At 42.1% G+C, this 25,891-nt stretch overlaps 2 protein-coding genes across 4 annotated transcripts in view; one reads left to right on the top strand and one right to left on the bottom strand.

The window, feature by feature from the left end:
* The window catches only part of pip4k2aa (phosphatidylinositol-5-phosphate 4-kinase, type II, alpha a), a 38,027-nt gene extending 28,648 nt beyond the window's left edge, over positions 1–9,379 (bottom strand). For all 3 annotated transcript variants that reach the window (XM_071542736.1, XM_071542738.1, XM_071542737.1), the window contains exon 1: positions 8,364–9,379. In XM_071542736.1, the coding sequence (XP_071398837.1) occupies positions 8,364–8,504 (141 nt within the window). In that variant the 5' untranslated portion in view covers positions 8,505–9,379. The remainder of the gene's footprint in view (positions 1–8,363) is intronic.
* Positions 9,380–11,036: 1,657 nt separating this feature from the next.
* On the top strand, positions 11,037–25,218 carry armc3 (armadillo repeat containing 3). The gene is made up of 16 exons (XM_071542740.1): positions 11,037–11,084; positions 11,281–11,398; positions 12,210–12,335; positions 12,861–12,929; positions 13,758–13,933; positions 14,627–14,821; positions 15,306–15,489; positions 15,683–15,835; positions 15,935–16,043; positions 17,473–17,722; positions 18,238–18,374; positions 19,005–19,173; positions 19,472–19,566; positions 24,102–24,302; positions 24,488–24,650; positions 25,012–25,218. Exons 1-16 carry the CDS (start codon positions 11,037–11,039, stop codon positions 25,216–25,218), a joined length of 2,400 nt encoding a protein of 799 aa, XP_071398841.1.
* The last annotated feature ends 673 nt before the right edge of the window (positions 25,219–25,891 follow it).

Below are 25,891 nucleotides of genomic sequence, written 5' to 3'. Positions count from 1 at the left end.
ATTCATAAATTCATCATGTGGATGGCAGCCTTGGGAAGTCTATGCTTTCATTGTTTTGTTTAGAAAGTAGGTGAAGAAATGGCAACGGAAAATGCAGCAAAGGCAGAGGAATTTATGAAAAAGAGGAGCGTGACTCCAATCGTATGGACATGATTTGGTCCATACGAGAAAAAAGTAACTACTGTAGGGACATCACACATGCTGTGAATCTATGTAAGCACATGGTTCCCTTTCAAACAGTTGCGAGAGAGGGACTTCAATAATTGATCAAAGCACTGGATCCAAGGTATGTGGTACAGTACATCTTAATTTAAAACACCTTGGTACTATATGAAAGGTCCTAATAGTACAGTTACAGCACAGTAAACCGTATAGCTGCCCTCATAGTTGCCATACCAGAAGCATTTTTGTTTAAATTTTAAGAAAGACAAATATACTGATATACCATCATCGTCCATGCTTCAAATTATATTGTGATATGAATTTTAGACTGCACTGCTCATCCCTAGACTTAGCAAAAGATGAGAAAATGTTAATAGTGTAACAAGGCCCCGGTGATTTGAGCTCCTCTTCGTTAGCACCATACACCCTGACATTACACATCACCATCACCATGAAACCTCACATTTAAAGTTAGCCTATCAGAGTGACGGCGTATGTTTAAGCTAATCCTGTGGAGCAGCCTCGACAGTTTCAGGGTCGGGGGCAGCCCTGCCTACAGTGGTGTGTCTTATAAAAAAAAAAGCTGTTAATTTAGCAAGCACTTCTTATCTCCCTATGTCTTTTTTGCACTCATCTCCCTCATTACTCCCTCTGCTCACACGCACAGCATGCAGAGGTCAGCCATAATGAGGACACACTGACGATGACGGTGGAGCAGTGGTAATGTATAGGGATGGACGCCTGTATGTGTGTGTGCATTCATGTGAGAGAGTGCCTGGAAGGAAAAGTGCGAGCAACAACTTGAGTCATACACCTGCAATACAATTAACTGATTAATGTGGTTTCCCCTTGAATCATGGGAACTACTGTATGACACTTGATTCACATCTGCCACTAACGTCTCATTCAAGTCCATTTCACTCACTCAAACACACACTCAAGTGCACAAGCTGCTATGGACCATTAAGTCAGGTCTACAAGGCCTATATTAGGGAGACATAAATGTTATTCAATGTCAGCGTCTCCTATGGCGTAATGCATGGCCCTCCCATGCAGCTTCCAAATGACAGAGGTGTAGGGTGGAGACACAAATTATAATCATACATCTAACATAAATCATAGCAAGCACACACACACACAAATTTGTGGACAGACAAGTAGACACATCCACAATCACACACTCATGTCTGGTATGGAGTCAGTGCTATGAAAGGCCAGCTATTAAAGGATATACTGGTTTAGACTGACTGAGCAACAAACGGGCTTATGGTATATGACCTGTCTTGCCGAGTGAATCAAGCTGCTCGGCTACATGTCGCATCACATTTGCTGAAGGAGAGTACCATGTCGTAATGGCTCTGTAGTGGACGACACGCGCACATGCACACACACACACACACGCACATACATCTGCTTGCGTGCAGAAGCACACAAAGAGATTTTTTTGTAAAATTTGAAGACTTTTGGAAATGCACGCACAGGCACAAAAACACACATGCTTACAAGTGTTCCTCCATCCCTCATTGCCTTGGGATGCCAGGTCTTTTGTGAGGCCCCATCTTTTCTGTTCTCCTCACCCATATTCATCACACATATTAGCTGTAGGTCACTCCTGCAGATATTTATAGAATCCCCCTCTTATGCAATCCACAGACCCAGACACAGCTACTCTGAGTCAGAGAGAGGCAGGACAAAGCAAAAGAGGAGAGAGGGGAGAGAGAGGGAGAGAGAATGAAAGTGAGCCAGATAGAGTATCACACAAAAAGGGGGCTATGACAGAAATAAAGAATGAACCTGCAGGATGGGGAGAGTTTAAGGGAGGGAGAGAGAGAAAGGAAAGATACTAAGGAAGAGAAAACAAACAAAAAAATTCAGGCATGAAGAAAGAAAGGGAACCTAAAATAAAAATGGAGAGAGACACTTAAAATGTAGCCTGAAGTAAAGGTTGCATACAGTGCAAGTTCTTCTGGGAGAGTAATGGATTGTTAATTTATTATTTTAATGTAGTGGGTGAGAGGGAGATTGATTTCCTACATTAAACCACTGCTTGCTATTGACCCACACTTTCCAGCCTCCTTGTGAGTCTAATCATCAGTCCATCATACTGCATTCAATTAATGGGCTTTTTCACTGAGGAAATTTTAGAGGTTATGATATGTTTTGCAAGATTCCCCTTAGTTCCCCCCACAGTAGTTTATACCAATAGAGAGTATATGGTGACAAACAACTTGCCTGCCTCTTGGCTTGTGATGATTTAAAGCCATGTGGAACAACAGCTCAACACAGTTATTTCCTTTAATTTGATGGTAGTTCTAGATTATGGAAGTATTAAGCAGAAAACGCCAAGAAGAACAGGAGTGAGAGAGGGGGTGACATGCAACAACAGGTTGAGAGCTGGACTCACAGTTACAGTGTTATGAGTACGCAGTAGGTGCCTTAAACTGCTGCGACACAGCACTCCAGCCACTGACGATTCTACTCAAAAACTCGACCAACAGCAGAACCCATTCTGACATGTTTTTATTCCAGCAGTGCACTCGAACACCCCAAGGACTCTCTACAAGCACAGACAGACAGCCAAGATGACATCTCATTCTAACACACTCATGAATTGTGTGGGAGGCGAGGCAGTTAAGTCAGATTTCGATCCATTTCCCATTGCGGCAACAGCATTCCTGCAACAAGGTGCTTGGCAGTGTTTCCTCTACACTAGTGGTCGACCACCACATCAAAAAAACTTGGCCCATATGCAAGCGAAAAAAGAAAATTGCAAAAAACAGTCATACATACCCATGATGAGGTATCCAAATAAGAACAATTTTAGTCGCGCAAAACACAAAAGAACCAAAACTAGGACAAACAGGGACATGTGGAACCAATTCATAATTTTACACCAACACCAATTTTGGAAAACCCTGTTGTTTAGTGTTTCATTTTGTTTTGCTGTGCTTTCTTCTGTGTTAAATTGCACACCATAATCAAACTCTCCTCATCAAATGGTCAGGTGGACTTGGCAAGCAATTTCATGCGCAACAACTTAATTTTTCACAGCAAACCTTTTGCAGGCGTCATGAACAGTTCATCCTTTAAAGCCTACATCAGCATTTTCTATAATGTAGGTCGGAGTCCAAAATACGCCATTGGCCTTTTTCTTTTATGTCCACACATGACAAGAGTAGCAATGTTTTAAAAAGCTTGGATTCCAAGCAAGACTACATTTCTAATTTGGGTCCCTGGGTGATAAAGTTTAAGACCCCTGCAGGTGAGCAAGTAGGGTATATTTAGGCTGACAAAAATGTGATTAGGACATTTCCTTGGTTTGTCTACATCAGTAAAAAAAACACAGATACATGTTTACCCTTCTTTTTTTGTAGCAGTGAAGCAGTTGGAAAACTTCCACTCTTGGTCCAGTGTCAGAAACTAGCCTCTGTCCGTTTTCCAATTCCAATCTGAAGCACTTGAAGCAGCTCGTACTGGAGAGACAAACTCTCCAGTAGTAGCTTGTATACAACAAAGACAAACTCCAAACATTGGCACATACCTATTCATTTACTGGGATCAATAAGACTGGAGCATGTCCATTATTTATATGTAGCCTATCTCCTGCCACAGAGGGGTCCTTGTTGCTGACTGGATATAGGGGAAACAACTGACAATCACTGTATGATGTCCTCTCAATTTTGCAGATCTTTCTGAACTCTCCATTTTCCCAAAAAAGGCAGTCTCCTGCGGGTTTCAGACGGTGCTTGGCGTCAGTATAAAGAATATGGCACCATTCCCACTGGGTTGCTGGTTCTATTTCAGCACACACAGCGGGCCTGAATCCTCAGGGTATTCAGAGGAGGAGTGTGAGGATGCCGCACAAGTTGATGCTTTACATAAAATAGAATACCACTGAATAAAGAATTCACACATTAATCCAGTTTCCCACAGGTTGGCAGTGGTGACTTTGGTGGTCGCGGTGGGGGTTCTCTGTGCAAAATGCTCTGTATTCATCTTTATTCATCTTATCATTCATTTTTACAGTTTAGTGTGTGTATATATCTAAGTAGGCTATATTTTGACATTTCATTTTACAAGCTCACGATCTTATCTTTGTTCAGGCACTACATCTTCTTCCCATTTTAACTATAAGCTCGTAAGTCTAGCATTTGATAACTTGCTACTGCAACATGAGATGACTGCTATATCTGATTGTTGCTAGTTTTATGCAAATATAACTCCTGTAATATCCTGTAGGCTATCTTTCAACTTTGACTCTATTCAGTTCGTGTCAACACAAAAACACTGTCACTCAAAACAGCAACAACTGTTTGATCATGGGCTATTTCAAACTTTGGCCCTCTATTTAGTTCACTGCACTGTCAGAGGTGCAATGAATAATGATTGCTGTAGTTCACAAACATGCTTTCAGCGCTTGACAGCATTGTTTTTTTTGGAAACTACATTAAACAACAGGTTTGAACACAAGCTTAGGGCATCACAGAACCCAAAATGAATCTAAAACAAATAGCGTAGCAGGCTAGCCTTGTCAGTATTTGTATTTGTTCTCTCCCCAAGCTAGAAATTAGAGAATCAAGACTCAGATCTGTGAGGTCATCCCGATATCCAGCAGGACTCTGTCCTCAGGGTGTTCGGCGTGGGAGATGGTGATTCCTCTCAGACTGCTATCGAGTGTGAGGCAGAAGGCCACTTTCACAAGCACAGAATAACTCATTTTTCATAATACTCATTTTTACAATTCACATGCCATTTTCCTGACTTGAGACATTTCAATAAAGATTTGTGAACCCAACTGAGTTTCGCCCAAAAATAGAGCATAGAGACACAAACCCTATTGTTTATTTGCAATTCCATGTAGACTTACAACCTGGAGCTGCTCTTCTGATGATGAGTGTGAGACTGACCTTGTAGACTCCAGTTTGTTTGAGCTTTTAGCACTCACTAAGCTTCAGTGTTTACAAGTGAGATTTCCACTGAAAAAAAATTAGCTGAAGCCTCAGTCCATTTCTGTAAAACCTTGAGTACTTTAACCTATTTAGGGTTCTGAGGGATTCGAGTAACATTTTAAAATTTTAGGATTAAATTAAAATTGGGCTACCTATTATTTTTAGCCAGCTGCCAGACACCTTTTACCACACTGTGCCATTTCAACACACATAACCCCAATCTTTTCTTAACCACTGCACATAAAAAAATTTTTGATAGTAGATAACTTCTCCAACCACAATGCTGATATGAATGTCCTAGGCCAGAAAACCACCCTGTGAATCTTTAAATGTATTGATATTCCACTTTAATCATTCTGCAGAACGTCTTTGCTCACTGGTCCCAATGGGGAGGTAATTCCTCTGAGTGTTCTGTATATTCCAGTCTAGCTAACTGACCAGTCTCTCTCCTTTGGTGGTGTCACTGGTTTCCCTTCATGCTCTAGCAGCAAGAACACAAGTGATAAGGCTGGTTTCCAGGAAGAGCCAAAGTGGATGGGTTTGATTGATAGGCACCAGCGGAGATAAGGGGGGTTCTGTTTTGCAGCCTCAGTGTGTGTGGATGTGTTTGTGTGTTGCGTCTGCAGGCTGTGCGCTGGCTGTCTGGCTGCATTCTCTGGCCTCCCCCTCTCCATTCCATCGCAGTGTTCCGTCATTAGCAGGCATTCCAAGTGACCCCTACTCCAATCTGGGGCAAGAGAGCGGCTTTCTCCACACTCTGAAAGCAACCCTACAGCAACACTTCCAAACTGCAGCCTTCACGCCGCTTGACAGCTACTCAATGGCTCAGTCAAATAGTTTGGCATTGAAAGTCAATTTTAAGTTGCCGGTGGTATGAGAAAAAGAGTGCCTTATCAACTGTGATGAGAAAAGCAGCAGGCGAGGTAGCTTGAGGCATAAGAAGGAAATGTGCTGCTGGCGGCCGCCCTGCTCTGTGTTATGCAATCCAAGAGAACAGTTTGAACATGTAGCCTATCCGAACTTGTGTAGGTTTTTATGGCCGAGAGTCAGGGACGCATTAGCCCACAGAGTTCTGTCTTAGACACCCGGAGGAGTCAGTGGAAGTTTATGATATCAGCCTAGATTACTCAATCCACTGGACACACACACACATAGACACACACTCACAGCTGAATCGAAGGATGCCATTCCAGTCAACTCTGAATAAGAAATTTAAGAACATTCAATTATAACATTGCCAGAGACACTGCAAGTAGCCCACAGCATGCTGCACTATACTATGATAGGGTGGGATTTTATGTGCTTGCTTGGATGACAATTTACCTGATATGGCTGATGTCATATCTGATAATGAAATGAATCAACTTTCATCCTTCTCAGAAATTTCAAGTGATATGCAAAATGTTCAGTGAGTGATTAATGACTACTGCATAGCTGGCTGGAGGTAAAGCTCTTGTGTAACTTCTTATTTCCCCTCCAGGCTTAACACACCACAGCCGGGTGACTGAGGCCAATCTTCGGCGAGGCTACAGCTCACATACAGTATGACAGCTTTGGATCTGAAGTGGCCTTGGCTTCAGGCACACAAAGCTATCTAGGATCAGCATAATCCTCACTAAACCATCACCCCTAAATGTCACTGTCTACGTTGATAAAGATAGCATACCTATTAATGACCTATCATCAATGCCTTCTACACTCTGTGTCTGCCTAGCTGTCAGTCACACATCAAACAAGGTCCTAAGACACCTCAACCTCATTTAGACAGGCCTGCCTATGATTAGTTGCTTGAGAAGAGACATCCCCAAATATGTTTTTCTCTGACCAATGAACATAATACCTAATCAACATTTGTATGCCAGTGATTCCCAATATGGAATGAGTAAAAGATCTGTTGTATATTCCTAGGTGGGAAATATTTGGTTAATTGGCTAAAGCAGCCTCTGGTGGTTTTGAATATCCAACTGTGCAAACACTGTTAACCAACTGACATGACAAAACCAAGCAGGACAACCACAGAGAGACATGGATAGACAGCAATAAGCCAGAGTAGCAGCCTGCAAAGGGCCAAGATTCTTCTTCTCTTTTTTATATAAACTATCCTATCATCTCGTTTACGCGTTGGCTGGCCTATGGTAATAATTTCAGTCATATAAACTGAAATTTATGAACTGAAACAACAAATGAGTGCTTATGCTCACTTTAAAAGCTCAACTCTTTAGTTTATGCTTGGGAAGTTGTTCTCTTCAATCTAACATACCAGATAAAAACCTCCAGTATACAAACTGTCACTACTGTAATAACCCTGTCATGTTTTTCAGAGACCCACAAGCTGAGCAAAGGGTGGAGGATAGGCTATACAATAATATTACATTATATATTACATTATATTACATTAATATTACATTATTGCAAATAATGAAAGAACTAATTCATTTGGGAAAGTTAGTGTCACTGTTATTTGGCTGATAAATATTTTAACATTACAGCATTTTTATTTTATTTGACAGTACACAGAGGAGAGCGACAGGAAGGACAGGAAAAAGGAGACAAAAGGTTGGGAATGGTTGTGCACGAGAGTCAAACCCGCAAATACAGAAACATGGTATATGCCTTACTCTACTGACCAACTGTCTCTGCCTATTAAATTTTATATTTTTGCATAAAAAATAGATTAGAGGGTTACTGACAAAGAACTTTAGTGCCGGTGAAAAATATTTGTCTTCTTCTTCCCAAACTCGGTGTCTCTCTCTCTCTCATAAAAGAACCTTCCTGTGCGAATATTCAGCGAGGAAGAGAAAGAGAGCAGAGAGATAAGCTCTCTTGCATGGGAAGATCTGCTCTCTCATGACACTGAGCCCTAAGAGCTTATCCTACATGTGCACAACAGGAAGCCAAATAAGGGTTAGCTGCTGACACATACACATACACACACACGCACACACACACACTCCCCTTAGCGCACACATCAAAATCGTGTAACAGTAATGCAAGAAAATTGTAATTGCACAAAGCTCACTAAAGCAAACATAACTGATGATACGCTGTAACAGCCGAGGGTGCTTGCAGGCGGCCACAGATTTGCATTGACAGCACTACAACCGCTGGACAGCTGTCATCTCAGATTTGTCTATCAACCGCACTCACACTATAGGCTGGTAGCTGACAGCAAGTAAGGCTTGATGTAGCACATGAAAGGGTCGAGGGGGCAAAACTGGTTGGGTCATATGGACGTCTGATGGACTGACTCACCGAATGGTTGACTCCCCACATAAGCACGCTGAGCAGAGGGTCGCTGGCACGGAAGAGCTTCACTTTCTGAGCAACGAAGTGTTTCTTCTTGGTCTTCGTTTTGCTCGCAATAGATGCGGCAATGCTGCTCGCCGAAGCCATCTTTAAGGAATAGTAAATTGGCTGGTTATTGCAGTCTCTGCGATAATCTTGACAGTGCGCCTTGTCTTGAAGCTGGCAGTCGCCACCAGCTCACGTCTCAATGAATACCGATACTATTCATTTAGCCAGCTCGCAATTCAAAGTGCCCCAATTCTTTTTCTTAGTCCAACGTCTCTCACAGCTTGACTGTCACTGTGGCCCTGCCCTGAGAAGGACTTGTATAAGAAAATACGCTGTTCTTCAGCTAATACTGCTGCTTGCGTTCGCCTAACAGTCCGCCACTTCCCTCAGCCCACATCATAAGTCACCTCTTCCTTCCTTGACTCGTCTGGAGCTCTCCGCACCCCTGCGATGTGAAGTCTCACTGAGCTGACGCTAGCATAGCCAGGTAGCCAGCCGGCTAGCTAACACCAACGATGCTTTTGGTAAAATAAATTAAAAAGTATAAAACAGGAAAAAAAGACGAAATGAAGCACCGTGTAAAAATGAAATCCAGTATACCATGCGACCTCACAATAAATTATTCAAATGACACGACAATGCTGCTGAATGGCTAACAAGCTAACGTTAACGGCAGCTAGGTAAAATGTTCTTGACTACCAGATAGTCCCTCCGACCTTCGCTCGCGAGCAAGCTAGCCAGCTAGCTAACTGTCTGACTGCACAAAACAGCACCGGCTCCGTTCACCAGCTAGCTAATATTAGCCTGTGAGCTTGCTAGGCTAACTATTAGCAGCTGCAGCTAGCAAGCGGTTCAGCCCCCCTCCTACGCGTTTGTGGTCAGTCCGTAGAGATGACAGAGATGTAGCCTGTCATGCTCATTTGCCTGGTCCGTATTTAAATGCCGAGGGGCAGATATTTAGATGTAAAATCTACAGCTGGTCTATTCTGTCTGCAGCATGGAGGCTCAGTGTGTGCTGGCTGTCAACTGACAGCTCGACGGAGGGGAGGTGACAGCCTGCGCTCTGCGGTGTCTCCTGCTCTGATTCGCTGCAACCCCCTCCCTCCACCCGGCCTATGCTACCATTCTGTTCAATAGCTCACAGCAGCCTTCTTACACTACATTTACAAATTTAGATAGTGTAGCAAATGTGTTATAATTTCCCAATGGGCTTATTTACAATTGAATTGTCTTGAATGGGGGTGGCTTCCTTGTGTGAGCGTGAGTATATTCACTATATTACTGTATTTCCATTTTCATTTTCAGGTCCTGTGTGTGTGTGTGTGTGTGTGTGTGTGTGAGCGTGCCTGCGTGGGCGCGCGTGTTTGTGCTTTTTCCTATTTTGTAGCCTCGATAATAATAATGCATTAGCAGCAAAACCTGAACATCCCCCATCCCCCATCCTTGGCTTGCTTTATTTGAGATTAATCTGAGGCTCGCAGGCAGGCAGGCGTGGAATAGCAGAGTGACAGTGTCCCACACCACCAGAGGTAATGTCTTTAGAGGTCATTTGCTTTTTTTTGGTGCAGAGTGTGCTGTTTCCATTGGCACATTGCTGTGTCAGTGCGTCTCTAAGAGGAGGAAACCTCAGTGTGCTGATGCTGATGTGGAACTCATTTGTTTTATGACTCACTCTCCTCATGCCAAGCTGGGGCCGAGGGATGGACCACAGCAGCACAGCTCCCCCCATACAGTTCCTATGGCCTGCACAGGAAACCCACAGTCAGGCGCGCGCGCACACACACACACACACACACACACACACACACACACACACACACACGCCCTTTGATTCCACTTTTTCCTCCTCCATCTACCTGTTACTGCAAAAGTTAGATACTGGATTCTTGGTCGATCAGTAAACAATCTCAGGAAGGTAATGTACTATGCCATGCAATCTGTTCCACCGAGTTTGTTCCAGGTCCTGACTAGGCCTTTAACTACAATGTCAGTCTTGCCAAATTATGCTGGCAGCTTTGTTAACTTTGTAAACTTTGTCCAGTTAACAAAGCCAGCAGTGTATGCAAAACAGGTCCACCAGCCAAATATTTCCGTTATATAATATGTAAATTACCAACCCACAAATTAAAGGCTGGCATGGCCGTGTATTTTAGCAGTAAACTGGCTTACTTATCATCATTATAACAGGTTAAAAGAAATAAATGCTCAACCCCTCCTCATTTAGCCCAACGTGGCACCTGTTGCCTAGCAACGTAATGTCAACCTCCTTTTCCAAAACACTAATGTTACAGTCTGGTTTCTCTGGCTGGTTGGTAGGCTAATTAAAAACCTTAAGCTGGCCCCTTAGTGTGGAAAAATAGGTAAGACACTGAATTTTTCAAATGGTGATGTGAAGGTTTCTGTATTTGGTTTCTAAGCGTCATTTGTAAACACTGTAATAACCTTTGCTAGCCTAGCCGAGCTGACTAGCAGGCTAAATATTAGCTATCTTAGGTTAGCGATATTGTTTTAGTTAGCAGTATTTGGGACTGAAGTTCATAGAATAGTTGACCGGGTCAGCTGCCTGAATAAATGCCCTTAAGAAACGTCTAACTCTAAAAGCTAAAATTGAGTTTCCCATTAGGCTACAGAATGGGAAAGAAATCGAAGCGAGAGACTGAAACTCCATGCAAGGATACGGTAAGAGACTGATGTGGTCAGGAATTGTTCATCTTTACCCTTTGATCCTATAGCCCTTGATAATAATTAACATGTTCCTGAAAGATAAAATTCCACACTGAAACAAATGGCGAAGCCTGAAAACACACATCCCAGAGCCAGATCGTCCTCCAAATGATGAGTAGGCTAGCCATTCACAACTCTTGTCTTCCCACAGTTTGAACCACTGCCTATTGAGAGCAAATTGCCAGCCACGGTAGTGCTGCTGCTGAGCTCCCCAGAGGAGGATGTCTTACTCAAAGCCTGTGAAGCAATCTATAAATTTGCAGACAAAGGTACCACTACTACCCCTTAAGTATATTTATTGCTTTTCATTTCTGGCCAAAGCCTGCAGCTGAAAAGCACTGTATTTCTACTTGTGCCTGACCATCTATCTTCCATTCTATTTCCTTATTTTCACCTTATTTTCCATCTACAAGTAAAACCCTCAAAGCATCGATGAATAAACCCAAAATTTGACAAGCTAAAACAAAATCTATATTGTATTGTGGTTGTGTTTAGAGAGAGACAATGCTTGAACACACTGCCGGAGCTCAAAATTAGGGACTGTTATTGTATCGCTTTCTCCCAGTTATTAGTTCATATTTAGGGGGGAAACTTTCCTTTCCCTCACTTTTAGTGTGAAATTTATACTAAACAAATGAATGGTTTCACTCCAAAGCACTGCATAAGCCTATCCAGGTGTTGTTAAACATACATTAAAATAAAGCAAGAGCTGACACACATTTAAAATGATCAATATCTCATTTTGAAATAAAACCTTATTTAATATTTATATTAATATGTAGGATACTACCCCTCCTCTCTTTAAATCCCCCTCTGCTGCTTTATCCTATATCCAATCACATTAGAATGGTAATTAATTAAACTACTTAACTGATTTTATCTGAAAAACTGTTTTCCACTACTATGCAATATTGGTCTAGGCTCACTATAGAAAATCACTCAGGTCCACACACTTGCACACATGCACACACACACACACACACACACACACACACACACACACACACACACACACACACACACACAGTCTGTCCTGAGATATGCTTAAATTCCCTGCTCACTGTCTCCCCCTGGTGTCAGGAGATGAGAACAAGGTGGCTCTGCTGGGGCTCGGAGCACTGGAGCCTCTCTGTCAGCTCATCGTTCACAACAACAAGCTGGTCAGACGCAACGCCTTCATGGCCCTGGGCATCATGGCCACCAACGGTGTGTGAGACAACACATGTCACCATGGTAACACAGATTCTAATGAGTGGTTGGCTGCCTTACTGATTTCCTTGCTCACAGTATAACTTATTAACTGTCTGACTGCCTGACTGACAAGATTGACAAACTATCTCTTTAAATGACTCATGGACTGGCTGACCGGATCGTTGTTTTGTTGCCTGGCTGTTTGTTTGGTTCGACACTTACTTTACCTTTGTTTTCATGGTGGCCAACCGACTGAGAAAAGTCCTGTCACCATCATGACGCTGTCAGGTTACTGAATGACTGATTGTCTGACTTGTTAATTGCATGAATGTCTGACTGAATGGGTGTCAGATTGGTTAGATGCTTTCATAATCCTGGCCATTGTGGACACCAACATCACCTAGTCTGCTATCTTACTGACTGACTGGGCTATTTAACAGATTGAGTGGCTGGCTGATTGGTTGGCTCACTGGATTATTGGCTGGTTAACAGGTCAGAGGTGGCACTTTCACTTACCTTTGTCTCTGTTTTCATTGAAAGGTGATGTAAAGAATGCTCTGAAAAAAGTAGATGTCATTCCGTCAATCATCGAAAAACTGTCACTTGAAGGTAAATCCCAAGTTTGAATGTTAGATCAATAGACTGCTGAGTGCATCACTTGCAATAAACCTAAGGGAATGAAATGGGACTCCTTTTTCCCATATGTGCATGTACCTTAATGTGTACTCTATGTAGTGCAGTGGTAGGCAAATAGCGGCCCGTGGGCCAAATTCGGCCCTGCAGAAAAAATATTTGGCCCCCTGATGAAAGTTTTGACTATAATAGTTTACATCAAATCTTTTACATATTTTTTTCACAAATCTACTGTAGATAACATAAACACAAGGCTCCTGTAAATCCCAATTATTGCAATATAACCTTGTTACAGCTATACATTTATCCCCCACACCATAAAACTAAGGCTGCTATTTGAACAGTGCATGGTGCTGAAATTAAACCTACCAGAAATTAAAGTTTAATGTGTGAATTCTAACAACTGTTTTAATTCCACAGCTTTAGCCTATATAACCATAACAGATTTGTTCAAACACAAATGGTTGGCAGTCAAACAGACATGGTGTGTTGATGCCATTTATTCCCCCTCAGACACAGTCCTTAACACTGTTATAAATCTATTTAATCTATTTAATTCGTAAATGAATTAAAATAAATAAATAAAAAAAACATATAGGCCTGCGTAACGGCCCCCCAATGAAAAATCATGAAAAAACTGGCCCATGGTTGAACTGCTGACCCCTGATGTAGTGTGTAATGTATACAACATGCAGTAATGATGGAGCGTGTGTGTGTGTATGTGTGTCTGCACTGTGTTCTGTATTGTGTGTGTTTCATCCTTGCATGAATTAATATATTTTCATATATTCTCCCTTAATCCAGAGGATACAGTTGTCCATGAGTTTGCCACTCTGTGCCTGGCCTCTCTGTCAGTGGACTTTGTCTGTAAGGTCCAGATCTTTGACAAGGAGGGGCTGCCGCCTCTAATCCAGCTGCTGTCCAGCTCGGACCCAGATGTCACGAAGAACACACTGGAGACCATCTTCAACCTGGTTCAGGTGGATCAGAGCCATCAATCTAAATCCCCAAATCCCGAACAGTTTCCAGTGCTTCCTGATAGAATAAGATAATGTTGTTGTACAGCAAATGCAACAGCAACTAATAAGCAGCGTTGGCTAATATAGCTTTGTAACAGAATGTAATTTCATTTGAGGAGATAAAAACTGTTCCATACCTATCAGTGTTAGAACTTTTATAGATATTATAAAAAGACTTTGAATTCAATTCAAGGCTCTTTTTTTTCAGTTGAACCAGCCAGTGGCAACTCTTTCTGTCTGACTGCCTCTCAAATTCTGACAGCCTGCATTATGTGTACAATTTGTTGTTTATTTATAAATGAGGCTAAAAGTTGTGTAATTTTTGTGTGCTTTCAAGCAGCTTCTGTTCTTCATGGATATATTTTTTTTTACATTTTCCTCAATAGGTTAAAACATTGCCCATTTTAAGATTTGTGTACTCTGGAATGATTTATGCTAAAATGCATTTTGGAAATAAATTGCTACCTGCTGTGCTTTGGTCAGTATTTCAAAAATCCATTAAAATGTGTGATTGTTTGGGTGTTTTATAAGATAAAGTCTTAAGGTGGGTGAGATTTAGTTTAACAGAAGCAATCATGTTGTAAGCGTAGCCGTCAGATTCTTCTAGATGTCTGTTGTTTAGTCCCCTGTCCCACTCTCTGTCTGTGTGTGCAGGACTACCCCAGTCTCCAGGCGCTACATGAGCTGGGCGGGATCCCTCCGCTGCTGGAACTGTTGAAGTCAGACTTCCCCCTCATCCAGCAGTTGGCTTTAAAAACCCTGGAGAATGTCACCACTGATAAAGACACATGCACCACCTTCAGGGAAGAGCAGGGCTTTGAGAAGCTCATGGACTTCCTCAGCAACAAGGCAGGTGTCTGTGTGTGGGTTTGTGTTTAGAAATGAAGGGCTTGTGGAATGTGTGTGTGAGAGAGTATATGCTCTGGTGGTAATGTGCACATGTACACCTTTATTCTGCTTGCTAATGTTAATAAAAGTGAATCAGAAAAATACAATGACTGTTGCCTGAGTAAGAGTGTGTCCACTAGTAACATACATCTTAAAGTATGCATGTATTACATAGCTATATTTACTGTTCTGCAGCCTATGTGTGCATTTTCATGCCCTTGCCACTGTTAGCTGCAATAAATATTTTCCCTTTTGCATTCGAAGTGGTTGCCTCCCCTAATTTTTTGAATACTTTGCCTCCTTGGGAACCCTTTACCCTTCTCCACACCCTTACTATTTCTCTCTCACATTGTTTCTTTTCTTACCCATTCAATATCTACGACCTCTACCCTCTCTCTCTCTCTCTCTCTCTCTCTCTCTCTCTCTCTCTCTCTCTCTCTGACAGGACTTCAATGACCTCCATGTTGAGGCCTTACAGGTGGTGGCTAACTGTGTGGGGGACAGCGAGAGTCTCCAGCTGATCCACCAGGGGGGAGGACTGACCAGGCTGATGGAGTTTGTCCTTGCCCCCAGCATGCCTGAGATCCAGTCCAATGCCGTCAAATGCATCACCAAGGTGGCTCAGGGCGGTAAGCAGAGAGAGAGAGAGAGAAAATTTCCTCTCTGTCTTTCCTCTCTGATAATATGTTTGGAATAGTTCCCTCTGTGTCTTTCCTTGGAATAGTGTTATAGTCATAAGGTTTAATAATAATATACTTCATGTAGCTGTGTGTTTTCTCTGTGTATGTTGCTGTGTGTGTGTGTGTGTGTGTGTGTGTGTAGCTGAGAACCGTAAGCTGCTCCATGAGCAGGATGTGGAGAAGGCTCTGGTGGAGCTTCTGTCTGCGGAGGGTGACAGTGTGAAGACGGCTGCCTGCCACGCTGTGGCCGCCATGAGCCTCCACCGAGCCAGCAAGGACAGCTTCAGAGACCTGGGTCAGACACACACACACACACACACATGCAACCACCAACACACCCACCACCACAAATAACAAAGTGTGAGTGTGTGTGGGTTTTGTGTGTGTGTTTCAGATGGGATCCGTGCCGTGGTGCAGTTGCTGAGCAGTGAGAGCTGGGCGCTGAGAGAGGCAGCAGCTCAGGCCCTCGCTAACCTCACACACAGCAACCAGCTCAATGCCTGGTGAGTGACAGACAACCTGACAACCCTCTGCCTCCACCTCTGTCCCTGAGCACATTCATATGCATACCAATATCCTGTTATTCTTTGGGATAAGTCAGATATTCTGTATTTTGTATGTGCATTTAAACATCATTACGGTAAACTGGATACGCACGAAAAACCGAGACAAGAAAAACAATATGAATAAACTGTATTTACTCTGTATTCAGAATGAACATATTCCAGCTACACAGCCTTCATCAATGATCTTTGATGACATGACTGCAAAATAGACCAAAAAATCTCCTCCAGTCTCTATTTCTAGAATGCATCATAGAAATGATTATATTTTAACTGGGATACTGAGCCATTTATACACCCAATCCCAATTACTGTTTGTTTTCACAGTGTGCATATGCTCAGGTTCTATAATAATTATATAATACTAAGAATCTTTTTTTATTCATGTGCAAAAGAATATTAGTGAGCGGGATATGAAGATATATATCCCTAAAAAGACCTTAACCTTTAAATGAACTATTATTTGCAATAGTGTGGCGATGTTAACCTATCTAATAACTCATCCTCCACGTCTCCTATACTCCTTTTAGAAAAATATTGAAAATAATTTTGATTATTTCTGGGTCTGTAGAGGTGAAAAGAAACAAAATGTAAAGTTTTGACAAATTCTGTAAATGTATCACTGCACTGCAAATTGATTACTCCTAACTGAGAATGCGTATGCCACAAAGTATTAATCATATTACTAGCCTATCGTTAAATGTATAAAACAATGAGTGATAAGCCTGCAATGTCTAAAACTGCAGTCTGGAGGAGTGTGTAATTTTGAAGTGGTAAATATGTAGGAACCCAGTGTTTCTTCCTCTATCCTTCAACTGTCTCCCTGTAGTTCTACCTCATTAAATATCTCTTTGCTCCTCCGCTCTCCCATCCTGTCTCCATTTTATTCTCTCATTTTATTCCCCAGACAAATCTTCCCTGCACCCCACACCTCTCTCGCTGTCTGACTCAATATTTCTATATTACTATCTCCTTCTATTCTCCAGACAGCCCTACCCTTTACCTTCACCTCTCATCCTGCACCATTCCCTCACTATCACTAATCTTCATCTCTGTTCCCCTAGTACTCTCCTCATTTACCTTTTCTCTCTCTTTGTCTCTGTCAATACTGCAAACACGTCCGACTTTGTTTTTTCTTGTCCCGTGTGTAGATTTATGACACACAGCTGTATGTGCATGTGAATGTGCAAGATTGTGGTCGGTGTGTGTGTTCATCCAACTAGGTAGATTTACTGTAAATCTGGCTTCAGGTGAGTGTGTGTGTATGCATTATGTGTGAGAGTGAGAGAGAGAGAGAGAGAGAGAGAGAGGCAGACAGACAGACTATAATAACAGTTGTCCTCTCATCCGTCTCTGTTGTGTCTCCCAGTGCGGTGTATGAGGCAGGAGGCCATGAGACGCTTGTCCAGCAGCTCCATGACGGCTGTCCCGGGACGGTGGCCCACGCTGCTGCCGCTCTCGCCAACATGGCCAAACAGGAAGTCCTTCGATGCGGCATCCTGTCACACGGAGCCGCGCGGGCCCTGGTGGAGCCTCTGAAGTCTGCGGACACACACATCCTGGTCCACGCCACGCTGTGCCTGGCAGTGCTGGCCTGCAATGCAGAGGCGAGGGCAGAGGTAGGTCTAACAAACATCCACATACAAACACACAATTTCTGGAATTTCATGGAATTTTGAAAGGTATATTCCAGACAGGGAAAGTTGTGGGTTTTGATAAATTCTCTGGGAATACCAGGGAATTTTACAAATGAGTCACTTTACAGGAATATACCAGAATGTATTTTACAACTTGTTTAACATTTTCATTAAATTTGGTGACTGTTTTCAGCTGTTTTTCTCCACATTAAGCCCAAATGCAGTGAAAATCGGATAGTTCACCCCTGTAGAAAAAACAGCACTAAAGACCCAGCAAGAACTAAAACTTTCAGGTCATGGAACCGTTCTGACTTAGTTATGGAAAGTCATGGAAAAGTCATCAAATTTTAAATCACTGCTACAATAGGAAAGCTGTGTTTAGTTCTTAAGCCACAGCTACACAAATATTAATTATATGATTTCTTATAAACTGTCCAAGAATACTTTTACAGTGTATATGCATATGTCCTCTCACATTCACCATCTGTCCTGTATAGCTACGAAACGCAGGTGGCCTCGCCCCATTGGTCAATTTGCTGTGCTCCAATCACAAGGATGTGCGTCACAATGCATGCTGGGCAGTCAGTGTCTGTGCCAGCGATGAGCCCACTGCAGTGGAGATGTGCAAATTTGGGTGAGACACTAATGTCAGATGCAAAGAACAGATACACATGACATTTAAAATCTTATCAATGGAGAGCTTTTTACATTTATGGTGATCTCTCTAGAAATGTATTTTTTACACCATTGGTTTTATGCCTTTAGAATAGTACTTATCATAGACTAGTAGCTGGTCTTGCCCTTGTTGTTGCCTGCCTTGAGCTTAATAGATTTCAATGAATGAAAACGGCATCAATTTAAATAAACAAGAAACAAGACACTGTCTAGAAGTCAGGCTACAATGCTATAGTTCTAACCAAACAACACCTTTACCGTTACAACCAACTATACATGGCCACTGTGCATCAACAAGTGTTAGAAAAAGCAAGTAATTTGTATTCACTTTCACTGAGTCAGGCCATGTCTGATGGATTATGTAATGTAGAATTACTAATAAATACTGTCCTTCAACCAGAGGACATGGGTTTATGCCAGGAGAGGAACAGAGTAATCTCCCAAAGAGCCAGTAGATGGCGGTAAAGGATAGTGTTATGCGTCCCTGTGTGTAATTGTGCTCATCTAGTGCATGTTTGTCAGTGTGTGTATCCATATGATAAGTCTTATTGTCTGCTTGTGTATATGCTTGTGTTCATGTGTGTCTCAGAGCCCTGGAATTGCTTCAGGAAATCAACCAGTCAGTGAATCGCAGGAGCAGGTTCAGTGAGCTGGCCATGGCCAGGTTGCTTGACTTCAACCTGTCTGTCAAATACAGCCTGACAGGCCGTTTGGCCTCCACAGACATTACCACTGATGGCTTCTATGACGTCGGACAGGTCTGTGTGTGTGTTTGTGTGTGTGCTATTAAATTTTCATGTGCAAAAGAAGCACACGTGCCACATAAACTTGTTACAACTCGGGACATTCTCAGTATTTGCACTTTTGGAGCCTTGACTTTTTGAACAATAATCTGTTGGGTTTGTTCTCCATTGTGATCACAAAATAGATTATTACCTATTGACTTTTATTGCATATTACAAACACTGACCAAGTGTTAAGTCTTCAACAGACACCAAGATACTGATTTTCACCATCCTCCCTCTCTCTCTCTCTCTCTCTCTCTCTCTCTCTCAGGTTCGTGCAGGTCAGCAGGTTCTGACTCTAGAGGAGTTGTCCAAGCAGCCAGTCAACCAGCGCCGGCCCATCATCGCTGTCAACATAGCAGCAGAGTACGATCCCAATACCACATCAATAGACACAACCATTCATTAATGATAATAGATTTCATTTGACAATTACAGTACATTTCTGATTATGGCTTGCCTATTATCGGTGTCCTTCAAATACCTCATATCCCCAGAATTGCAGAAAGCTGCCTGAGTTTTGCATTGCAGAACCAGTCAACATTTTGAGAAAGAAAGTTTTTATTGTACTCATTGATGCCAATATAGTCTTGGCATCTTACAATGCTTTATAACAATATCTGAAATAGTAGCTTGGTCTGAGACTTATGAAACATTTACTGCAGACAGTGTCAGCTAATTCCAAAAAACCCTGAAAAGCCTCCTGCAGGACACTGATGATTTGCACATTGTTAAGGATAAAAATGCTTTAAATTGTGATGAGGAGTTGCAGTGATTGATGGGTTTTCTCAGCTCAGTCTAGAGGGTTCCTACACAGGTCTGGAAAGTCTGAAAGTAGAAGAAAGGTCTTGAAATGTTTTGAAAATACACAAAGTTCTAAAAAAAAAAGTATGGGGAAGAAACTGTTCTTTTTTTTTTTTTAAGTATATTGATTTTCAGAGGCACAGACAATTAATCAAGCATCAATTGATCAAGCATGATAAAAATATGTACCCTCTTTTCCAACTTACCCTCAACACCGACCACATTCTCCACACACACAAGAACCAAAATATATATATATATATATATATATTTAAATAAATTTAAATAAAAAAAAGAAAATAAAAAAATAAATAATAGAAAACAGAGATAAAACACCAAGACAGAAGGTTTATAAAATTAGGTAACAAGGGCAATCAGACATAATGATGGGATAATGGCATATTAAACACTAAGACCTACATGGAAATGTACCTCGAGATCTCAGTCCATGCTAGTCCGTAGAGACCACTCCGAAGGGCCTGGGCCCCGTCCTCTCCAATATAGTCCAGAAAGGGGTCCCAAATATGAAAAAACTTAAATGGTTTGTCCTTGAGCCAGAAGCTTATAGCTTCTAGAGGGATAAGTTTCATAACACTCCGAATCCATTGTGAAACCGTGGGAACAGAGTCTGATATCCACTGAAGAAGAACACATCTCCTCACACTAAAAAGAAGCACCTTAAGCAGCTTCAGTGAAGAGGGGCTAAGGTTCAATGCTACTAAATGTATTCCCAGAATGCAGAAAATAGGTTCAAGGACCAGTTTTTTCTCAAATATAACATCAATTTCTTTACACACTTTGACCCAGAAGTCATTAATAAGAGGGCATTCAAAAATACAGTGGAAATAAGAACCTTCAGTAATCTTACACTTATTACAGTATTTTGAAAGCAAAGGATTAAACTTATTACGTTTCACCGGGGTGATTTGAAGCCTGTGTATAACCTTGAATTGCAACTCCCTGGCTTTGTTGGTAGGAAGAAACTGTTCAGTGCTGGTAGACATTTTATGTAGTTGTAGACCCACTGTCATGTCACTTATTGTGTGATGATAGTGGGTGATACACAATTTGTGCAGGAACACTTATAGTACTACACATCCATTCATCCCAGCTGGGCCTCTTATACTACAAGCAGGATGGGAAATTAACACCAGCAACCAGGCAAATGCTGGTGAATCTTTGGCTGGGACTGTCAAGTTTTCCTTCTCCACAAGCCACACTGGCAGGGGATCAACCGCCATTTTGAGATTTACAAACTGTTGTGGCTGGTAGACTACGATAACCCTCCCCTTCTCTCCTCCAATCCAGTGCCCCTCTTTTCTTCTTTTCTCCTTTCCTCTCTTCTCCCCTCTCGCCCTCAGTGTGCCTCCTGTTAGCTAGGCCCCATAGGGTAAACGATCCCATTCCTTTAAGACGGTGACACGCTCAGAGCAAAAGAGTCTTTGTGTTACACCAGTGGACTTCTGAACATACGCACACAACCACAAGCAAGTGCACACACGTACACACATGATGCAGCCGAGGATTCACACACATGCACGCTGACCAAGACGCTCACACACGATGCTCATGCACGCTGACAGACACACACACATATACACACGCAATACATGCACATACACACCATGTTGTGTTGAGTGCACACACACGAGCACAAGCACATGCTCACACAAGGATTCAGCATTTTGATGAATTAACTTTGCCAAAGAGAGCAGTACCCCCTCAGGGAACCCCACTTCACCCCATTTCCACCATGCCCCCTTCCCTCATCCAGCACACACACTCTCTCACACACACACACACACACACACACACAACACCCCAGGCATTCTTAAGCAGCCTGTTATGCAATCCATCTGTGGTCTCATCCGTGGCTTGGCTTGACCCCACGTTAACCCTGCACAACCAAAATGGCTCTCATTGGAGCGGATTTAAGATTTGTACATTTTTTCTTTTTTCTCTTCCTTTCCAATATCTCCTGACCAAAGAAAGACCCCCCTCCCCTCCACCCTAATGCCTGTTTCAACCCTGTTGGCTCTTGTTCATAATGCAAAGTCACAGTGATATACAGTTATTCTTAGAGCTGCATTATCACTCTATCAAACACTGAAGTGTTTGTTTTCCACACAGTGCTTTTGTTTTGGCGTTGTATTGGACAAACATTTCAGGGATCAGAACCCATAACCTAATATTATTATCAACCAGGATACAAAATACTGGCTTCCATTCATAATCTAATGTCACAGAGTTACTGAATGTTTTCATTCAGCAGTAGTCTGCCAGTAGGATATCTCAAATACTTATGAATGGAATTCCATTAAATTAGTAGGACCGACGGAACAAAGGAACAACAGATTAGATTTTGGTGGTGATCCAGATTTGGGATTTCTGACATTAGACGATTATCGTTTTTTAGCCATAACTATGAAACTAACAGATATAAAAACTTGATTCCAATTCATAATTGTCTGTTTGCAGGGTCAAGTTATCAATTTGACTTCAAATTCAAGTGATAGGAATGGTGTGCTTGGGTGTAACAGCAGGTTGGAGAATTGTTCAACATTGGCAGAGGTTTGCACTCTCCGAGGACCTTATAGCTGACATATTTTTTCTTCAGGAAACTGTATGATAATAGTGTGAGGGGTGTTGGTGGTGACAATATGTTGGTATTGTGTGTGTGTGTGTGTGTGTGTGTATGTGTGTGTGCGTGTGTGTGTGTGTGTGTGTGTGTTTGTGGTTCCTACTTTTGCTGCATGTCTAGCAGCTCTCTCTTGGAGGCTGCCAGACCATGTCAGATGAGAACAATAGGATCACACCCACACACATATACAAATTCACACACACACACACACACACACACACACACACACACATGCAAGCACAGAGACAGTGCACACAGACACACTACAGTCTCTCAGCAAAAACATTTGAATGCTTTAGAATAAACTGTATTCCTCTATTTTGGGTGGAATGATGCAGTTGCAGGCATATGGAAGCACTTCATTGTAATAAAAACAAACAACTGTATGTATTGCAAATTGTTGTTTCAGGCAAGTCAGCTGTGATTACCACAAAATGAGGTGAAATAATGTAAGATGTGACATGAGATATACTTTTCTGTATTTAAATAATTTTAGCACTAGAATACAATCCATCTGTAATAAAGCACATGCACAGATCCACACATAGCAGCAACAGAGATTAGACAGAACAGTAAAACTGAGAACAATAGTGCTGTGTGATTACATGAACCATTCTGCTCCTGGCTCCCTGCAGAGTGCCAGCAGATCCACCAGAGGAGAGGCAGGACAGCCCTACTGACATAGACACCCGCAGCAGCTCTGTATGCAGCAAGGGAGGCAGCAGGACACCAAGGTGTGTGTATGGGGGGGGCGAGGCAGGTATAAATATAGTTGTGAGTACTCAAATTTGTACTTGTTAATGCATTTGCTAGGAAGATGAGGTTTAGGTTTAATTATTTTTTTGTGGGCATTGAGTGATTATGGTTGGGATTGCGATGTATGGACTCTCTAAGTCAGTGGAATGTCTTCATATATTAAGTACAGTAACATTTGTGAGCGCTCACCTTGAACTTCAGCAGGATTCTGTAGTATGCTTCTGAAAACAAAAGCATGCTACCGAGGAAGTTGAACAACATCTTCATCGAAACAAAATAATAATTCTCTTTCCTGTTCTCCTAAATGTTTTCTCTTTGGGAGCACATGCTTCCTTTGTCACCACAGTTCCCCACTTTCACAAATGTCAATATAAGTATCTTGGGTGCCAAAAAACAATACTTATCATACTTATTGTTGGCATCAATATCAATTTTAAGGCATCAGCGGGTATTTCAAAGCTTCAAAATCTAGGATTCTTAGAATTGGATCTCAGTTTTTCATTTTTAGTGAGAAAATCAATGGAGTATGGCCTGGTTTATATTCAATTTATACACAAATGTTACACAGAAAATGTATTGTATAGTGAAATATAATTTCAACAATGAAAGGTGTCAAAATTGCTTCATAATCGGTATTGAATCTGAAGTAGAAACCAGTATCAATATTGTAAAATTACTAAAGATACCCCCCTTTTATAAGTCAACGACCCTTTGTCTCTCTGTACAGTAAATGGAAGTGGAAGGAAGATGACAAACATAAAGATGAAGAAGGCAGTAAGGCCCAGCATGAAAAGCCGTGGGCGATGATGTTTGACGCCTCACTGAAGGTTCTAGTTACTGAGGCCACCAAATCCATCCTCCCACTGAGCGACGAAAGCGAGCAGTATGCTGCCTTGGCCAGGTGACTGATTGACACACAGCAACACATAACCAACATGCAGGGATGTCAAAACTCTCTAAAAGTGTTAAATTAAAAGCTGATACACAATAGACACAAACTGATAACTCAATTAAATCCAACCCAGCCAGTTTGAACAGATTCCTGGACTGTTGTGGGTTTTGTATGTGCATGTGTTTGGTTGTCAGGCTGGTGAGCGAAGCCATGGGCGGGGCGGTGGAGGTGGACAGGTTGCACGAGTTCCCGTGGGAGCTCCACCTCAGCGAGCTCAAGTTTGAGCTGCACTCCAACGTTGTTCCCATCGGTCGGATCTCGAAGGGGATCTACTGCCACAGGGCAATGCTCTTTAAGGTACAGCAGACCTGAATAACTACCATCCAAGCATCATCATCGCCTTTTCACTCTGTGCCATTCTCTTCTACATCTCTATATCTATCTTTCTTTCCCTCCGTTCCATCTCTTCCTTTACCTTTCCAGTCTTTTACTTTTATTTTTCGCCCACGTTCTCTCCTGTCAGCCCGCATCTCTTTGTGACATCCTATTTCAAGCTGCTTCCCTCTTATCTTCCATATTTCTGTCTTTCTTGTGCTCTTCTCCTTCCTTCTCACTTTATCTGGTTTTTGCCTTCTTTATACTCCTTTCATTCAATCCATCTCTTGTTTCCAAGTAACCATACCCTGACCTGTCTCCTCTTTGCTCTGTACCCCTGTAGTGTCTGGCTGATCGTATTGGAGTGAGCTGCACTCTTGTTAGAGGCGAGTACAACCGGGCTTGGAACGAGGTCCTCATCATCCCAGGGGCCCCCTCCACCCCTGGGTGCTCCCCCCAGCCTTGCCGCTACATAGTAGACCTCATGCACCAGCCTGGAAGCCTGCTGAAAGCCAGCACCCCTGCTGCTATACAATACCAGACTATATAGACCTACATGGTAGAATAGAAATAGGCCATAATACCATGACCAGTCATTTCACTTATACTGTATGTATAGTAGATAACTGTATTCTGAATTGTATTGTTGACTTCAGGAAACCATACAATAAAGTATTATTCAAGTCATGTGTTTATTACCTTGGTGCCTGAATGAGCGAAAAAGTGTGGAAAAAGGTGTCTGTGTTAAGTCCTGTGATTATCAGGCTGACAGTGTGCATAGCTGGGAAAACATTAACCTTTGGCCCTTCTGCAGTAGCTCCACTATGTTGCAACTGAAGAGAGAGGCCAGGTGGGGCCAACTGTCCTCACTGCACCAGAAAGCAAGTCAGAGCTGGTTAGCAGGTGGCCTTATCTGCAGTGGTAACACTTTACTATAAGGGTCACTAAGTTAAGGGTTAGTTAATGCTTAATAAGGGTTAGTTAATGCTTAATAAGCACTAACTAACCCTTAATTAACAGTTAAATAATGTGTCAGTTTTAACATAGGCTATCTGTTTGTCTTCTTTGGGACAACACACTCTTGTGTTACTTTTCAACACAAATGTTAATGACATTTTAACACCTCATGTGTTGTTATTAACATATATTGTGTTGAAAAGTCATATAAGTAATAAAATAAATATTGCTATAGGGACTTTAAAATGAAGTGAGTTTTTAGTGAC

This window comes from Centroberyx affinis, unplaced genomic scaffold (genome assembly GCF_046629955.1).
Source record: "Centroberyx affinis isolate AG114_WGS23_722 - 3 ecotype Tasmania unplaced genomic scaffold, CSIRO-AGI_Caff_v1 ptg004175l_1, whole genome shotgun sequence".
NCBI lineage: Eukaryota > Metazoa > Chordata > Actinopteri > Beryciformes > Berycidae > Centroberyx > Centroberyx affinis.
The sequence above is the reverse complement of the archived record's forward strand: the minus strand, read 5'-3'. Positions and strand labels throughout refer to the sequence as shown.

Excerpts from the sequence above, each read along its gene's own strand:
- armc3 (XM_071542740.1), top strand. The coding sequence starts at position 11,037 with ATGGGAAAGAAATCGAAGCGAGAGACTGAAACTCCATGCAAGGATACG. Across the intron at positions 11,399-12,209 it reads CTATAAATTTGCAGACAAAG|GAGATGAGAACAAGGTGGCT; the intron begins GTACCACTACTA and ends CCCTGGTGTCAG. Across the intron at positions 12,930-13,757 it reads CGAAAAACTGTCACTTGAAG|AGGATACAGTTGTCCATGAG; the intron begins GTAAATCCCAAG and ends CCCTTAATCCAG.